General features: G+C 43.4%; 1 protein-coding gene across 1 annotated transcript in view; it reads right to left on the reverse strand.

The window, feature by feature from the left end:
• The window catches only part of Mtmr7 (myotubularin related protein 7), a 79,427-nt gene that overhangs the window by 44,203 nt on the left and 17,684 nt on the right, over positions 1–17,540 (reverse strand). Inside the window, exons 2-3 of the mRNA XM_021218840.1 lie at positions 10,366–10,488; positions 8,190–8,352 (exon numbers count right to left, since the gene is read on the reverse strand). Of these exons, the coding sequence (XP_021074499.1) occupies positions 8,190–8,352; positions 10,366–10,488 (286 nt within the window). The remainder of the gene's footprint in view (positions 1–8,189; positions 8,353–10,365; positions 10,489–17,540) is intronic.

Raw genomic sequence — 17,540 nt, forward strand, 5'->3', positions numbered from 1 at the left:
CATGTAGCCCACACCGTAATTACAAAACTTCCTGTTTCCACATTAAAAATGAAAAGGAAACTGAAATTAATTTAGTAATATTTTAATCCACTACAGCTAATGCAGTTACTTTAACATGTATATAGTACAAAATTTAGTACAGAATACACATTTTTGTTCCGGCTTTTGGGACTCCACATGTAGTTGTATTATTACAGCTCAGGGACAGTTCTGTGACCAGTGGCTACTGTATTAGAAGTGCAAGCCTTAACTCTTGATGATAATGATGATGATGATGATGATGATGATGATGATGATGATGATGAGGAGGAGGAGGAGGAGGAGGAAGAAGAGGTCTTGTTTTATTCTAGATTTTGTTCTAACAGACCGATCGATCCAGCTGGTACACACTAATGCTAATCCTTGCTTCAAAGATGAGAAAAGTAAGGCAAAGGAGGCTGAGGAGCAGAGCTCACTTGGGGTCACAGAGCTGGGTCACACTCAGCATCACAGTGCTCCTTGCGCTCACACAGCAGTGCTCAGTTCTTCCCCATTTCCCCTCCTCCACCTAAACTTCCTGTCCCCCTCCAACATGTGCCTCAGTCTTCCCAGGTCCTCCCACGCAGTTCTCAGCTTGCTGACAGCCCTCTGTGCAGACAATTTAAGGCTCCTCCAAGTGACTGCAGGCCCTATCCAGGAGCTGGCCACCAGCAAGGAGCCAAGGAAAACTCAGCTGCAAGCTTGTTTTGACCACTGTTAAGTTGACTCACCCACATGGAAGAAGAACGGCATGGTCATGTTCTGAAGAAAGATAGGGGCATTTTTAAGGACTCAATCCTTTTCACCAGACCCATAAGAGGCCCAACTAGACAGACCATGCTCCACTTGAGTGTTCTTGGTATCACTTTCTAAACTTTAAAACAGAACAGGCTGTGGATAAGAAAGGTGCACAGACACACTCCCAGACCAGACCTGTCATATGAGCTACTGGGAAACAGCAGAGACGACTGCGGTGCTGTTCTGGGAACAGCCGGTTCAACTCTGACCCATCTTTTCCATTACTGAGTACCATTTTCATGACTCAGACTTCGGCTGCCATAATGCAGTTAGCAGATGCAGTTTGTCAGAGATGCCAAATGGATCTCTTGAGACATCTTCAGCTCCCTGGTGGTAATAATGGGAGTTAAGCTCCCTTTGTTAAACGTCTACAAATGGGTGTGAAGGTAGGAAGAGAAAAACTCGGCATGACTGACAGCTCTCTGTGTGTGCTCTGATGCTGAACAGCGAAACTGTACAAGACCAAGAACCATGAACGGGACCATCACCCTGGAGCTGGAAGACATTAGCCTAGGCTTACACTGAAATTATAAAATGGTTTCTCTTCTGTGGGGCATTTTTATAGAAAGGGATGCTAATCAAATGCTCAGGCCCAATTTAAAATTCCGTGAGGGCAAGAAAGCCTCTATATCGTTGTTGACCAAATGTGCATCTTGCCAATGTACTATGGGTAAGTCTCCTACTCAGACGACTGCCCACACTGTACATCGGGGACTATGTAATGTGCGTACCCCAGCACAGATGTAAATTTCATAGACTGGTTCCCATTTCATAACTATGCTTCCTACTCCACTGCTTATCATAAAATCAGACATAAATTTTAACAGCCACCAGGGAAGATTTTTTTTTTTAAATTAGACTAAAAATGCCTAGGGCTATTCTGTTTACAGAATATTTTTTAATTTTTATAATGATAAATTCTAGGTATTTACTTATAAGGATCAGTGTGGTGTTGAGATTAGTGTGTGTGTGTGTGTGTGTGTAGTGTGTGTTATGTGAATGTATGTATATGTGTATGAGTGTGAATGTGTGTGTTATGTGTGCATGTGTGTGTGTGAGTGTGCCCGTGTGTATAGTGTGTGTGTATGTGTGTTGAGCGTGAGCATGTGTGAGTATATGTGTTCAGTGTGTGTGTGTGCGTGTGTGTATATGTGTGTGCGTGTGCACATGTGCATGTGTGTATGTGTATGTGTGCATGTGCGTGAGTGTGTTGTGTGTGTAGGTCCTGGCACAGGCACGCTGGTCTGACAACAACTCTCAGGAGTTGGTTCTCTCCTTCCACCGTGGGATCAGGGGAATCAAACTCAGGTATTCAATCTTGCATAGCAAGCAGTTTGAACCACTGAGTCACCCTGCAAGTCCCATCAGGACTTTTAAATACTATATGGAAGGATTAAATCAAAGTAACTTACTTGGACATAATAAATGGCTTTGTGAGGAGATGTATGAAATCGTAACAGTGCTAAAATGTATGATACTCATTAATAACTAAGCTTCTCATGCTGTGTAAACAACAACAAAAAAATTGAATCTGTCTTATTCTTCCTAACTGGGCCTTTGGACTCTTGGATAAGACCTTTCTTCTCACTCCTCTTCCCTTGTATGGCCACTTGTCCTTTTCCCCACATCTATGGGTGCACCAGTTTTAAACTCCAAACCTAAGCAGATATGCCGTATGGTCTTCCTTTAGCTTATTTTATTTCACACACGGTTCTCTATTTGCATCCACACTTTCACAAATGAGAGAATTTTGCCTTCTTCCAAGCTCACTATTATCCATCATGTCCTGCGGAAATCAGAATGTGGAGCATCTCACAGAAACGTACGTGTTTCAGTGCTCACTTGTTGGTGCTGTTGAGGAGGAGACTGAATCTACGGGACATGGAGCTATGCTGGAGGACGCACATTACTGGGGAGGGCTTTGAGAGTTTTATAGTCCTACCCCACTACTAATTTGTTCTCCCCGCTTTTTGGGTGTGGTTGAAGATGTGAGCTCTCAGTTTCCAGTGTGAGCTGTCTTCTGGATTCCAACCCTCTGCAACTCCAAACCCAAATAAATTGTCTTTGCTGATATTTTAATCAGAGTAATAGAAAAGTAACTGATGCCTATGGACACTGAACGTTTTCTTTACCCATTCATCAGCTGATGAACACACAGGCTAGTAACTGTGCTACTGTGGATGCTGCTACACAGAACATGCAAGGAGGCACCTCTTCTACGTAACGATTTCAAATCTGTTGGGTGAATCTGATGGTAGCTCTATGTTTAGTTTTTAGAGGAGTGTACACAATGTTTTCGATATTGGTGACAAGCATTTTATAGTCCCACAGTATACAAGAGTTCTCTTTTCTGCATCTCCTTTCTGATCTCAGAGTTTCCTTTCTTTTACACATTTGCCATTCTAATAGATGTCACGTGGCATCTCAATGTGGTTTTTGTTTTTTATCTCCCTAGTGATTAGTGATGCTGAGTTCTCTCTTGCTTCCCGCTCAGATCTTCCATTTAGACGTGTTCAGTTAGGCCCTGTTGTTGGTCTTTTGGGTTCTTCTTTTTCCAACCCTTTATCCTTCCCCTCCCTGTTCCACCTCCTATCATTAGATAGGAGAGAAAGAGAGGGAAGGGGGAGAGAAGGAAGGGAGACAAAAGGAAAAAGGGGAGGGAAGAGGACAGGGGAGGGAGAGAGGGTAGAAAGGGGAGCGAGGAAGGAGGGAGGAAGAAAGAAAGATCGAGATCTGAATCTAATTTCTTCTTTGAGCTTGTACTGGCTAGTTTTGTGTCACCTTGACACAGCTGGAGTTATCACAGAGAAAGGAGCTTCATTTGGGGAAATGCCCCTATGAGATCCAGCTGTGGGGCATTTTCTCAATTAGTGATCAAGGGGGAGAGGTCCCTTGTGGGTGGGACCATCTCTGGGCTGGTAGTCTTGGATTCTATAAGAGAGCAGACTGAGCAAGCCAGGGGAAGCAAGCCAGTAAAGTAACATCCCTCCATGGCCTCTGCATCAGCTCCTGCTCCCTGGCCTGCTTGAGCTACAGTCCTGACTTGCTTTGGTGATGAACAGCAGTATGGAAATGTAAGCTGAATAAACCCTTTCCTCCCCAACTTGCTTCTTGGTCATGATGTTTGGGCAGGAATAGAAACCCTGACTAAGACAGAGCTCGACTACTAACAAACTTCACACAATCGCAGAAACTATCCACAGCTGGCAAAAGCATGCCTCTGCTAGAGCACGAGGCAAATCATAGTCCGCTTCTGGGAAGCAGCCTCCTATCCCACACCTGGGATTAAAATGCAAACATAGTTGTTTTCTAAAGAAACAAAAAGTTCCAGAACTCTCACCCCAGGCCCCTTGTAATTCTGACCTGAATTATGAGGTTTGTCACACAGAGTTTACATCCCTTATATGGTTTTGGATATCAATCCCTTATCAGATGTGTGTCTCACAAGTACAGTCTTTTCGCTCTCTCTGTCCGTGAACTAGTCTCTTTGCTGTAGAGAAGCTTTCCATCATACAGAAATCGGCAACTTTGAACAGAGAGAAAAATACCGGCCTGTTCAGCAAGGCCAACTCCCTCAGCGGATTCACTGTCGACATAGTAAGTGTTCCTCAGACTTTCCACATCTACAAGTCCCTGCCACCACACCCAACAAGACAACTTCTGTTGCAGTGACAAGGACCCCACCCTAGGTGTCCTGGCTAGGAGGGCACTCTGGCCCTCCTCCTATAAAAAACAGAAGCAAAACAAAACAACAACAATGAAAACAAACAAAACAAAACCCAGATTCTGATCTATGGGGGTAATCTGAGAGGCACCTTTAACTTTCAAGCTTGCCTTTTTAAAGTGCAGAAAGTTACAAACTGTCTTAATACCTTCTGGCATACTACCTACCAAGACAATGTAATTACCCGAACAAAAGCAGACCAGCATTTTTCTATCCAGAAAAGCAAAGGGAGAATTCATAAAATATCACATGAAATTAACTAAGCTTGAATATTTCTGGCGGTAAGTCTGACTGGTTTCTCAGTCAGATGCATAATGCCTCAGTCAGGGCGCGGAGATGTGAGCTCTCGTTGCTTTAGCCCCACTGCTCGCCGTGTCTTCTGAGCCCGGGAAGCAGGAGTCCCTCCACACCAGCTCAACTTCCTTCTCTCCCCACTGTCTTCTCCCTCAGAAAACTGAATTTCCCTGGAGCAAACTCAGGTTTACCAAGTGCAGACACTGAACATAGAACCTGTCGCTCGCTGACTGACCCTCTGCTCTTCTCTCACAGAGGAAGTGTCATCTGGCTAACTCCAGTGAGGGGGTCAGAAGGGAAACACTGGCTGCTCTTCCAGACACCAGATCCCAGCACCACATGCTACTCTTAACTCCAGGTGATCTGCTGTCCTCTTCTGGCTTCTTTAGAAACTGCAAACTCATGGTGCAAACATAAACACCATCAAATACTCATGCACATAAAACAATAAAATACAAACCAAAAAACACAACGATGCGACAGCTCTCGATGAACAATACTTGAAGTAGTACTCCAGCCTCCACACACGAGTGCATACATGCAACCACACACACATGAATATGTACACCTACACACACAAAAATAAACTGCCACCGGAAATTTGCTCAAGCGTCAATGATTTAGACAACATAAAAGTTTCAAATTAAGCAGATGAGACAAACTCAACCATGGGATTTTTGAAAGCTATAGTAAATACAGAGTTGTGGGTATAGCCCTTTGCACAGTGGTATAGTAAGCCCTTTGCATGAATAAGGTCCTAGGATTGATTCCCGCCACCAAAGCGGGGGAAATATGCAGACGAACTGGGAAATAAGATGACTTTAAAAGACTGTAATTTAAAAAAGAAAGGAGGGGAAAATAAACATAAGAAATTATTTAAGATTGAAGGACACACAAACACTAAAGTAGTAAGATAATTGATACAAAAATAAACAGCAGGAGGCAAATTAGAAGGATGAATACAGGGATAGGGCATGTGGGAAAACTGAACCCTCTGAGAAACATAGGTCCTTTCCTCAGAGAATCTCAGATGCTCACGAGTGCGTCAGACCTACCAGGTTAACGGAACTTCTCATGCTTGGGTCCAACCTCTCTTTTGACAGAACTATCTGATACTGGGATCCTTTCTAATCCATGACCAGATGCTTATCCATCTTTGTTTACGTGAGACGCAGTGAAATTTCTTCCAATTTTTTAGTAGTCCCAGAAATCCTAAGGGCCTATAGAACTTAGAAAATAAAATAGCTCCTTCATAGGTCTTGGACTCCCGAACATTTTTTTCTTTTCAATTAAAAAAAAAAAGCCTCTGTAGTTCCCTGCAATTAACCATATCCACAAGAGATGAAATACATAACCAGAAGAGACTCTGAGTGACAGAGGACCCTGCCCATTTCCTCCACCAGCTAACTCTTCCCCTTCCCCTTCTCCCTCCCTCTCCTTACTCTGACTCGCCTATAAGGGGGAATAATGACTTATTTTGTCAACTCTGCCCTGATGATCTGTGACAAACCGTGTGTGCCTCATGACGGAGCCTCTCTACCTCTGCTCATCTCCCTGACTTCAGTCCTGCGGGTCACGTGCCACAGTCTCAGCGCTGCACGCAGTTGCTTTAGAACTGCCCAGCCTTTGTATGTCTTCCCACACTTACTAAAACACCGTGCATTGCCTAACCTGACATTTTTAATCCCAGTGTTTCAGAATGCTACAGACATTTTAAATCCACTCAGGTCATAGTTTTAATTAAATTAACTGCTATGTTTTCTTTTATGGAAAGGGCAGCCAATCAAGATACTGACACCATCTGAAATCTAGTGACCGAAATGTCACCTTTTAAGAAAACACATGCATTTTTAAAAGCAGATGGACCCTCACAGTAAGTCCGAACACTTTCCGCTCCCACCACAGCCTCCCCACCCTTAGAGCAACTCTTTCAGCTACTAAGCCCTTCCCAGTTCTGCAGCTATTCCTAAATCCCATTAATCCAGTTGGAGTACACTTATTACCCTGCACATCCATTAATCAGTGACACAGAAGTTGCTGGCACACAACTCCTCCTGCAAGCTCTGCTGTATGCAGCCTTGCCTACATCTTCCCAGAACCGCTATTCCAATTATAGACTACCCTCCAAAAGAGTTCAACTGCTTTTCTGGCTCACTCTGCAGTTATTCTTAACACGCTAGGAGGTGGGGAAAGGTCTCAGCTTGAAAGAAGAACAAAGCAAAGTCAAAACCACCAGATTGTGACCATTCCCAGGCCCCACTTCCATGAGGGAGCACTGGCTCTAAGCTCCCTACCGTCCTGTCCTAGAGAAGTCAGGACCCAGGCCCCAGTGCCTTGCAAAGGTCGCCAACTTCTCATCATTTTGTAAAGAAACTATAAGCTCTTATCCTTTTTTCCTACTTAAGCCTTCCATGTGACTCTGAAGTACAACCTCGATGGTATCTTTTTACTGTAATTCCCAAGAAGTCTGGATGCATACCTCCTTTGAACAAGCTCACACAAGTCTGGCAGAGAGTCAAGGAGCACTTCTCTGGAGGTATTTAATATAGTGAAGTCTCCAGCTAAAGACTCAAATACTACGCAGGCTAGAACAAGACAGTTACACAGACTGCCCATTTTCCATGTCCAAACATTCTTCCCACCACGTGTGAGTGTGTGTGTGTGTGTGTGTGTGTGTGTGTGTGTGTGTGTGTGTGGTGGGGAAGTTCTGTATGGGAGAACCAACGGGAACTTCACCAACAGTCATGGATGCTAACAAAACCCTAGGCAGTTGTTCCTAATGATCAAATCAAACATATATCCCTCAAAACCCTATCTGAACAAAACAGCCGATACAGTGGCTCTCAGCCCTGTGACTCTGTACCCGAGGAACCTGTGACATTGGGCCACTCAAGGCAACACAGTAAGATCCTGTCTCTAACAAACAAACAGATCAACAGACAAACAACCTAAGGAAGTAGGTCACTCTGGGTGGGGAGGAACACACTAGAAGTTCTGGATACAAATGTTTTCCACACTAAGCAACCTGTACGTTTCTGTCTTAGGCCTCATACCAAGTGACTCAATTAACAAAGTTGTATAATTTTTTTAAAGTGATTTCAGACTGAAAGAAAAACACATTATAACCACAATCTAGGAAAGTTAAGAATAACAAAGGTTATCAAAAGAAACCTGTGTGGTAAATAGCTCAGAGGAGACTGCAAAAAGAACAAGGTTAATGTGTCAGGTGATTATTTGGGCAAGAATAACAAGCTAGCCCTAAAACTGCTATTCCTAAGCATAACAGGAACCCTGTCACGTGACTTGTGCCTCTCTCCAGAAGTCACACAGTCAGATGCCGAGTTTCTTTGCCTACCTGGCCGTGCAAGGCGTATCAGAGAGATGTACACGTCGTGGCAGTCTCTCTCCTGGGGTATGACAAGCTGTACGATCTGGAAGTTCTTGCAGCGAATAAGCAGAGGGCAGCCCGTAGCTGTTGTCGCCTGCTTTTCAATGGTGGAGATCTGACTGTGCAGAATCTAGAACCAAAAGTTAACACGAGGAGTGCCATAAGCACGGATACGCAACAAAACTGACAAAGGGCAGACAGGCCTCCGAGCCACACGGACAAGAAACGGACCTCACAAGTAGGCCTCGCTCAACACCAGCACTCTGCTTACAAGAGCTGCAGGGTTCTAAGAATCCGCTATAAATATCTGTAACTTAGTTTCCAGTACCAAGCTTTGATATCCACGATTATTATTTCAAAAGGAAGTATTCTGCATTTAAATTTACACAGCTCCAGGTAGGGGAACATTTGGGCAGTCAAATGCTGGATGCGTTTCATAGCTAAATTTAAATAAGGTCATGGGAAGTCAGTAAAATAAACTTTTGCAATCAATAAGAGTTAGAGATGGCTCCACTGGGAAGTGCCACCATGTTCCTTAATTCCACAGGGGATGTTCAAGTCCAACAGCCCCTTGTTCTCTAAGCTGTTGGTGGTCAGGGAGTCTGCAAAAGAAAATGTTTCACTTTCTCATTGTTTGTTGTTTTTAACCAGCAGATCACAGTACAGAGTTCTTTCCTGATAGAGAGAGCACAATGTGAAATGATTAAATCAAGCTAACTAGTATATACAACACAACCATAAACTTCCTGAGCTACCATTTTATGGTGATATATTTGAAATTTACCAAAGATATTTTGAAATATATATTATGATCCACTATAAACCCTTGTATACAATATGCTTGATCTCGAAGCCTAGCCCTCTGATCTATCTGAGTCTTCTGGTTACTCTGATCAATAACTTCCCATTGCCCTCCTCCTGACATCATCTGCAGCCTCTGGAATAAACCACCATTCCATTAAGAAAATAGGTTGATAAGAAAATAAACCAGCCAGGCAGTGGTGGCGCACGCCTTTAATCCCAGCACTTGGGAGGCAGAGGCAGGTGGATTTCTGAGTTCGAGGCCAGACTGGTCTACAGAGTGAGTTTTAGGACAGCCAGGGCTATACAGAGAAACCCTATCTCAAAACAAACAAACAAACAAACAAACCAACCAACCAACCAACAACAACGAAAAGAAAATAAACCATTCTGGACCGTGTCTCCCTGACTTTTGAGGAGATCTATGTTCTGTCCTTAAGGGTATTCCTCCATGAAGTTCCTGACTACTATGAGGTACTGGCTACCCTTCTGGTGCTAAGTGTACGCCTGCCCACGGGGTAAGGAATGGAATCTAAAGGTCAAGATTTTGGCCATGGGTTATAAGGCCATGTTTGTCTTGCTATACAACGTCAGAAATGTCTACTGGTTTGATGATTAGGCACAAAAGTTCCTGGTTATGGGACTAGTCTCTAGCTTTCCTTTTCTTTTTGAAATTACCAGAAAAGTAACGTCAACATCATAAAATAATAGAACCGATAATTTAGAAGTCCATGAAAGTGAGGGGCCCCTGAGGCTCCAACCTCATTGGAGGAACTCTTGGCAACTGAGAGCTGTAGAGAAAGGGAGAGTCATCCTCTTTTGAGGACATGGCCTCAACAATATAACCATGTGCCTATATCCAGTCCTAACCGGACTCAGGGCATTATTAACAACAATAAAAAGGGGAAATGAAGTTGAAAGGGAGGCAGGATCAGACACTAAGGGGAGCGGAGGGATGTCTATGAGCAATGTATGGAACGTATGAAAAGTTCAAACGATAACAGATGCATGTAAATCATCCTACAGATGCATGTAAATCATCCTACAAAGAAAAGTTATAACACATCAGGTGCTGTAGCACGCGACCCCTGACAGGACTGAAGACCTTCTCCCCAGCATGCGTAAGGCTCCAGCAGCTTCAGCCACTGCTAGGCCTATCTTGGGTGATGTCTAGATATCAGTGTTGGAAACATCTAAGCGCGTCAGGTATGGCTGTGATTTCAGAAGGAAATTCTTTTTCTAATACACCTCAGAAATCACTTCCAAAATGCCCCCAAAAGTCCACGGTCCCCATCCTGAAACCAATGAAAAACATGTAAGGCTAAAGATGCAGATGTCATACCCAGGTTTCTTTTCTTGTGTCAGGTGCATTTTCCACGAAGATGACGTGAGTGGCCGTCAGATACAAAGTTCCCAGTGCTGCCTTCTTACAAGACACTCTGTCTACCAAGCGCACATTTTCCACCTAGAGACGTGGGGTGAAAATCAAAAGAGCCAATCACAAAATAGCCAGGAACCTTACATTTACTCTAAAACTTACACGGGAGACCGTCTCCAGAAATTAAACCAAAACACGCCCCTTAGGTCAGCAGCGGACCATGATAATGTGTATCAAGTAATAAAATACCAGTTACAAAAATGTGATTTTTAAATGTGCCACAAAACATTTATGTAAATGTTTTGGGAAGGGCAGGACACACTCTTAAGTGCTGAGCCATCTCTTTAGCTCCACGAAACACAGCTCCCTTGATCCCCTAAGTGAAGTTTAATATGACAGTCTAATAATGAAGTCTAATATTTCCTGGACTTTTAAACAGGTCAGTATTTTTATTTCATTATAGCTATCCAACATTTCGCACTTAAGTCAGCACATGCGTGCATTAAAGCTCTGCATTTACATAATGACAGTGGGTGAACACGAGGAGCTACTTTCTATCAAAAAGAAACGCTATGCTGTTCCACGTGTCTGTAAAGAGGAGGACAGGGCACGTGGGTGTTTGCTTTCACATAAATGGCCACAGTAAGAAATATAAAACAGTGCATAAGGAGACCATAAAGACTGAGAACTACATCCATCCACTGGTAAATCCTTCTAATGATAGTGGAACTCTCCTCCGAATGTCGGGTGTTCGGAAAGACCGTTTATCACGGATTTGTGTGTTTTGATGCAGAACAGTTTCAGGGATACTGCAGTAGGACTGTGTCACGACACACCACAAGAAGGACAACACAACCTGCACTGGCTGTGGGGAAACAGTACAATGACCTCTTTAGGGAAACAGCTCCTTTTTATTTCAAGGTTTATTTTGTTTTCAATTATGTGTGCTGGGGTGGGGGTTGTGTATCTAAGTGCAGGTGCCTTAGCAGGCAAGAGGAGGGCACTGGATATCCTGGTGCTGAGGCTGCAGGGGACTGTAAGCCACAAGACCTTGGGAAGGACAGTACACGCCCTGAAGTGCTGAGCCATCTCTTTAGCTCCATCAAACACAACTCCCTTGATCCCCTGAATTAAGTCTAATGTTGCAGGTTTCACCTCTTCTTTGACCCACAACTACTTAATAAGCATATTTTGTCAGCTCCCATGACTATATTACTTTATTTAATTTACTAAACATTCTATTTTGAACTAACTTTAAGGACATTGTCATGAAACAGCTATGGAAGGAAAAAAATGAGGATATGTTATCTTTATAGCATTTCTTTGAGAAGGGAAACTATTTGGTTGTTTAAAGTTGTGTAGCTAAAATATATAGGGTCGGTATACTAATTAACAATACGTAAAAATGAAATATAAATCATTTTTTATACCCTTAGGACTAGTGAAACTGAACTTCATTCTAATACTGAACTATGGTAATATTTTACGGTAAAAATATTCAGTATAGAATATTTTCCCCACAGAAATGAAAGAGTCTATACCACTTTAAAGTATTTTTAGAGAGCCCAATAGAACAGAGTGAGGAGGATCACTTGTTGGCAGATGGGAAGACTTAATGGAATTATTCCCATGTCTTTTTGTTAACTTTGGATGCTGCTGCAGGAAAGTTAAATTTCAAAGTTTGGCAATCACTCTTACAGGTCCCAGAGCTGTCAGAAGCAATTTTGAAGCTATAAAAGACAAAAAGAAATGGAGGATAAATAAATGAGAGAAAAAAAAAAAACCACCAAAATGATCTACCGGTATGTTAAACAATACCAGAAATGGGTAATCAACATGACAATTTGACAGCCATGTTCAGGGCCCACTTCACAGTCCGTGCTTAGGTAGGTGGAACAACCTTAAATGAAATAAATCCCCTCAATTCTGGCACCATCCTGAAGACCTACTAGTTTAATAGCTATGCCTCATGGGTCAGCTAACTCAGGCCTATTTAACCTACACAGCAATGAGACTTCTCCTATCTGAAGATGAGGCTTGGGAACCTACTTATTTCTTGGACAAAGTTATCACAACTTGTTTTAAATATTTTTAAATGAGATCCACCTATGTCATTAGTGGGACAGCACACCCGTGTTATTTAGTTGCTGTTGCTCTTTTATCCCTTTGAAGGACATAAAACTCTGATGCTTCTTATTAGTGGTGTCTGAGATCTGCTCAGATGCAGTAAAACTGTAGACTCTGGCATTCTATGACGTGTTTAAGTCATAGAACCAAAAGAGGTAACCTTGAAGAGTTATGTCATCTGGGGAAAGAAGGCATCTGAAGAAACGCACTGTTTAAAGCTCTCAGAGAGAAAAGCATTGAAAGCACACGTAGGAACGGTCAGGTAAGATGCTGTAAGTAACACTCTACTGTCAGGGAGCGGAGGAAACGTTTATGTCAGCTGCTGTTGAGACCTGGAATAAGGCAGAACTGATATGGTAGAAGACACTAGGCCTTCAGCAAGCAGGGACCTGGGAACACCAGGACTGGAAGCTATACAAAGCCACCAAAAGCATCAACTCGAAAGTGCTGAGACTGCAAAAATTCTGTCCATGTGGAAGTGGGGGCATGATGGGATAGAATCAGAGGCCATTCTGGTCATTCACACTCCACCCCAGAGACATACAGCCAAAGACATTTTAAAGGAAGGTCTACTGTCAGGACACAGTCCAAGAATGTAGTTACAGGAGAGGGATACTGAGCGCTTATGAGAAAATTCCAAGAAAACAAGCATCTGATGAGCTCCGTTTCTTGTGCTGTGTCGCTGTGCTCCTACCAGATGTTGCTGATAGGAGTGAGCTTACTCCAGGGGTTGTGACTCATCTGCCTCTGTGGAGAAACATGTGTAGCTACTTGCAGCCTGTCCTTGTGACTTAACACTGGTGACTCTCCTTAACCCTCTGAGTATAAACTGTCTGATGCTCTGAATAAAGTTAGCTACTGCATGAGACGTTAGCCCCATTCATTTTTAGGCCCCAATCTCCCAGGTTCATGGCTAATTAGAGCCGTCAACTGTATATTAGTATTGCCTACAAGAGCGCCTATGCTTGTGATACCGGCATTAAATGATTCTAGATGTCCGTGAGGCTGTTAGGGTCTTACACTTGAAAGGACTTTAGAAAAGACCCATTTTTTTTAGGATCACAGGGATCACTGAGCAAGGACTTATTTATGCAACTCATGAAAAACTCTTCTCCAACTCCATGAAGTTTCTTAATCTTTTTTTTTTGTTTAGTTGTTTTGTTGTTGTTGTTTTTGTTTTTTCTTTGTTTTGCTTTGTTGACATAGGGTTTCTCTGTATAGCACAGCTGTCCTACAACTCTTTGTAAACCAGGCTGGTCTCAAACTTAGAAGGATCTGCCTGCCTTTGCCTTCTGAGTGCAGGGATTAAAGGCACGCACCACCATGCCCTACCATTTTCTTAGCTTTTGTTTGTTTTCTAACTGTAGGACAAGTACTAATTCACTTCCTATTTAAGCATCTCGTAATGTAGAAGGAAGACATCATGCCTAGAAGCATCACCCAAGCACAAACAGCATTCGTCTTTTAGTACACTGTGGAAAACATCTATGCCCAACTGTAAGTGGGTTGTACTAGGGACAGGGGTGTGGGAGGGAACCGTTCCCAGTAAAGCAGGTAGGAATCCAGTCTGTCTGCTCTACTGCAGCATCAATCCAACCTTAGCCAAAACTGTCCAGACACACAAACCTTGCGAGTTTGGACACTCAGAGTGCAATTAAGGAAGAGGCAGGCCCCAAACATAGCTGCACCAGGGAGAAAAGATGAACAAGAGATGCTAAAACAACCAGAAACAAGATGTACCAAGGGAAGAAAGAAAACGTGAGCTCCCATGGAAGCCGGCAGGCACTCTCGGGACTGCTTTGGCCTTCCAAAGGAAAGAGAACAGAGGGATTCAATATCCCAAGAAACACCGCACATGTCTGCCCCAATCCAAGCTGTCATGGGCCGAATAAAAAAATTACCAAAAAAAAAAAAAAAAAAAAAAAAACCAGCAGTAATAAAGAAAAAGAAAGTTTTTAGCTGTGTCCTACACTGTGCCATGCATTACACCACCACTTTGCACGTCTGACCTCTTAACAGAACACTCACGAGTCAGGGATATGGATTCACAATTACCTCAAGCAATCTTACACATAAAATCTGAGTTCTGAAAACAAGGTGATTTACTTAGGTAAAACTGCAGTGCAAAAAATTCATTTACAAACACCACCAAGACATTATTCCTTGAGACAAATCCAAAGACAGAAGCGTGGAGACGGGGAACAAGAGCCCAAACACTGGTACGGACTTTCAGGGTTCTCAGAACTAATAGAAGGGCAAAGAGTAAACACATGACTGCAGTCAATAAGACGCGGGCCCGGCACTGTGCACTGTGCTAGGTACCGAGGGAAAAGAAACCGAACGGGGCAGGGCAGCCATTGTATGGCTGCAGGGACCTTACAGAGTCAATGCGAAGGACTGCAACGGTTTAACATCCTTTTCTATTGCCATCTCATCTGTTGGTCTAGGCTGAGAGGAATAAAGGGCTTTTTGAGCTTTTCTAGGACAAGGCTGAAAAGCTTCAATCAAAACACAGGGCTCCATCTCCCACCGCCAGGTCTGAAAGCAGACACCCTGGCTGCAGCATGACATCCTTCCTCTTTCCATTTCTGCCTGGGAGTCGGGAGGTGGGTCTTATAAATCACCAAGAAACAGGACCTCTCTCCAGCAATTCTCACCACGCCTTCTGCTAATCTCACCAGAGGAGGATATTGCGTTCTACCCTGTAGGTCGGATACAAGATTAGTGAACATTCTGGGTTCCAGAGCCATCTGAGACTACCTGGGTTAAGAACAGCTGCCATGCTGGACAAGGAATTCACAGGTAGAGTTACCATTCAGTGAGAAGGGTGGGGGAAGGGCCAAAGGCAGTGGCCACAAAGTGTCCTCGGCCAAATACCAAGTCGTCACTGCTATATAAATTAGGCTGAAGGTCACTGTCAGTCACTTAGGGGAAGAGATCCAGCGACTGTTGAACAGAGAGAAATCAAAATGTCTGCAGCAGCCAAAACCTATGACAAGTTTATGTTCTAATCTAAGAAAAGCAGCTAGATAAATAGTTTGCCATGCTAAATTTGGTATCGTGACATTTTCTGACTCTACCAACATGAAAAGGAAAAGTATTCACAAGTCAAGAGGCCTGGGCTCTGGAGCGGGTTCCGAAATGGGACCGCTAGGCAGAGGCAGTTGAACTCTCTGCTTCTGGTCCGCAGGAAAAACCTAAATGGCTTTAACTTCTCCACTCTAGGATGCCATGGCTCTCTCTCAACAGTACAGAGACCACCCAGAACACAAAACAGCCACCGTAGAAATGTACATGGCAGTGACAAAGTCACATGGGAAGGTGGCTGACCAACAGAAAACTCTCCCAGCTTTCTAAGGAAAGGAAGGTTTAGCCTCTGCCACAACAGTATCTGAACCAGTTCAGAGGCTGTACTGTCCAACACAGCTCTGAGCACAGAGTGGAGCCACGAACACCCCGCATGTAGGCACACCTTCCTAGTTGTTGTTGGGTCTTCAAGCTGAGCTCTCCTGTCTTACAACCCACTTGCATTTTCCTCTTCTGGTAAGTTAGGAAACGACTGGCTGCATGCCAGAGTATTTGGAAGATTTCTTGAGTTATTTCTACCTGCCATGATTATAATTTGGTTTTTAAGTCTGAATTGATGGTCTTATTATAGCATTAAAGATAAAGCCCTTTGGTTGACTTAATGAAACGAACATCATAATCTCTACTTTGGCATTACATACAATATGATGCCATTTGTTTTAAGGTTGAATAAAAAAAAAAAAAAAAAGCTTCTGAGCTAGCGAGATCTTTCTGGGCTAGCAAGATAGCTCAGTCAGTGGAGAGGGGGTGTGAGTTCAGTCTCACAACTTGTAAAACCAGAATTGTAAAATTTAGTGTTGTAAAACCAGGAAAGGATCATGCATCAGAACTTCAACCTCCAATTTCCTGAAAACTCCAACCAGACTCTAATGTAGTAGTGAAAAGGCCTAATGAAGCTGGAGAGGTGACAAGCAAGCTGGCTGGCCATCGGAGCCCCATCTGTTCTCTTCTTGTTTGATGGGGACACCCTGTGACCAATGCGAATGCCTAGTTCTCTCATGACTCATGGCAGTGTCCTGAGGTCTGCAAAGGTGCATATCCCACCAGGAGCTGCTGTGAGGACCTCCTGCAACTTGGGAGAGATGTGTTATGAGTCAAGTCTTCTTAATATTTTTGTCTTAGTTTCTTCTCTTGTTGCTACGGTAGGAAACACTCTGACAAATGCAACTTAAAGAAAGGGTTTCCTCTGGCTTGAAGTCCCAGGTCTATCACGGCAGGGGATTCACAGCCTAGGAGCTCCTGTGAGCTACTCACACTGCATGCAGAGTCACAAAATGGGGAGGACACTCAGTTCACTTTGCCCACTGTACACAATCCAGAATTCCCTGTCCAGGAAATGGTTCTTTTCTCACAATTAAGATAGGTCTTTCTGGGAAGGAAGAAATGGCTCAGTATTTATAAAAGCACTAGATGGTGTTCCAGAGGGCTGGGATTCAACTCCCAGCCCTCACGTGGCAGATCACACTCATCGAGAGCTCTAATTCCAGAAGGACCCAACACCTTCTTTGGGCCTCTGTGAACACCAAGCACATATATACAAAGAACACCAAGTACATACAAAGGTCATGCATACAGGGAAAATACCTACATACATATAAACATTTTTGTAATTAAAAGGATGGGTCTCATATCAATTAACCAACTAAGATAGCCCCTCGCAGGCATGCTCAGACTCTTAGCTCCAGGAGATTCTAGAGTCTGGCAGGTTGGCAATTAACAATAACCATCCACTAGTCATGCGTTAATTGCACATATATAAATGGAAATTCTGAAGCTGTTTTGATTATGGAAGGTGTCACTATCTGGGTAATATCTGCTAAGATGTTCCAGATGTTCCAAAGCTCCTGAACTATAGCCCCACTTAGAGGAGAGACAAAAAGAATGAGAGAGGAGAGGAGAGGAGAGGAGAGGAGAGGAGAGGAGAG

The sequence above is a fragment of the Mus pahari genome, chromosome 19 (genome assembly GCF_900095145.1).
Source record: "Mus pahari chromosome 19, PAHARI_EIJ_v1.1, whole genome shotgun sequence".
In the NCBI taxonomy this organism is placed as follows: domain Eukaryota; kingdom Metazoa; phylum Chordata; class Mammalia; order Rodentia; family Muridae; genus Mus; species Mus pahari.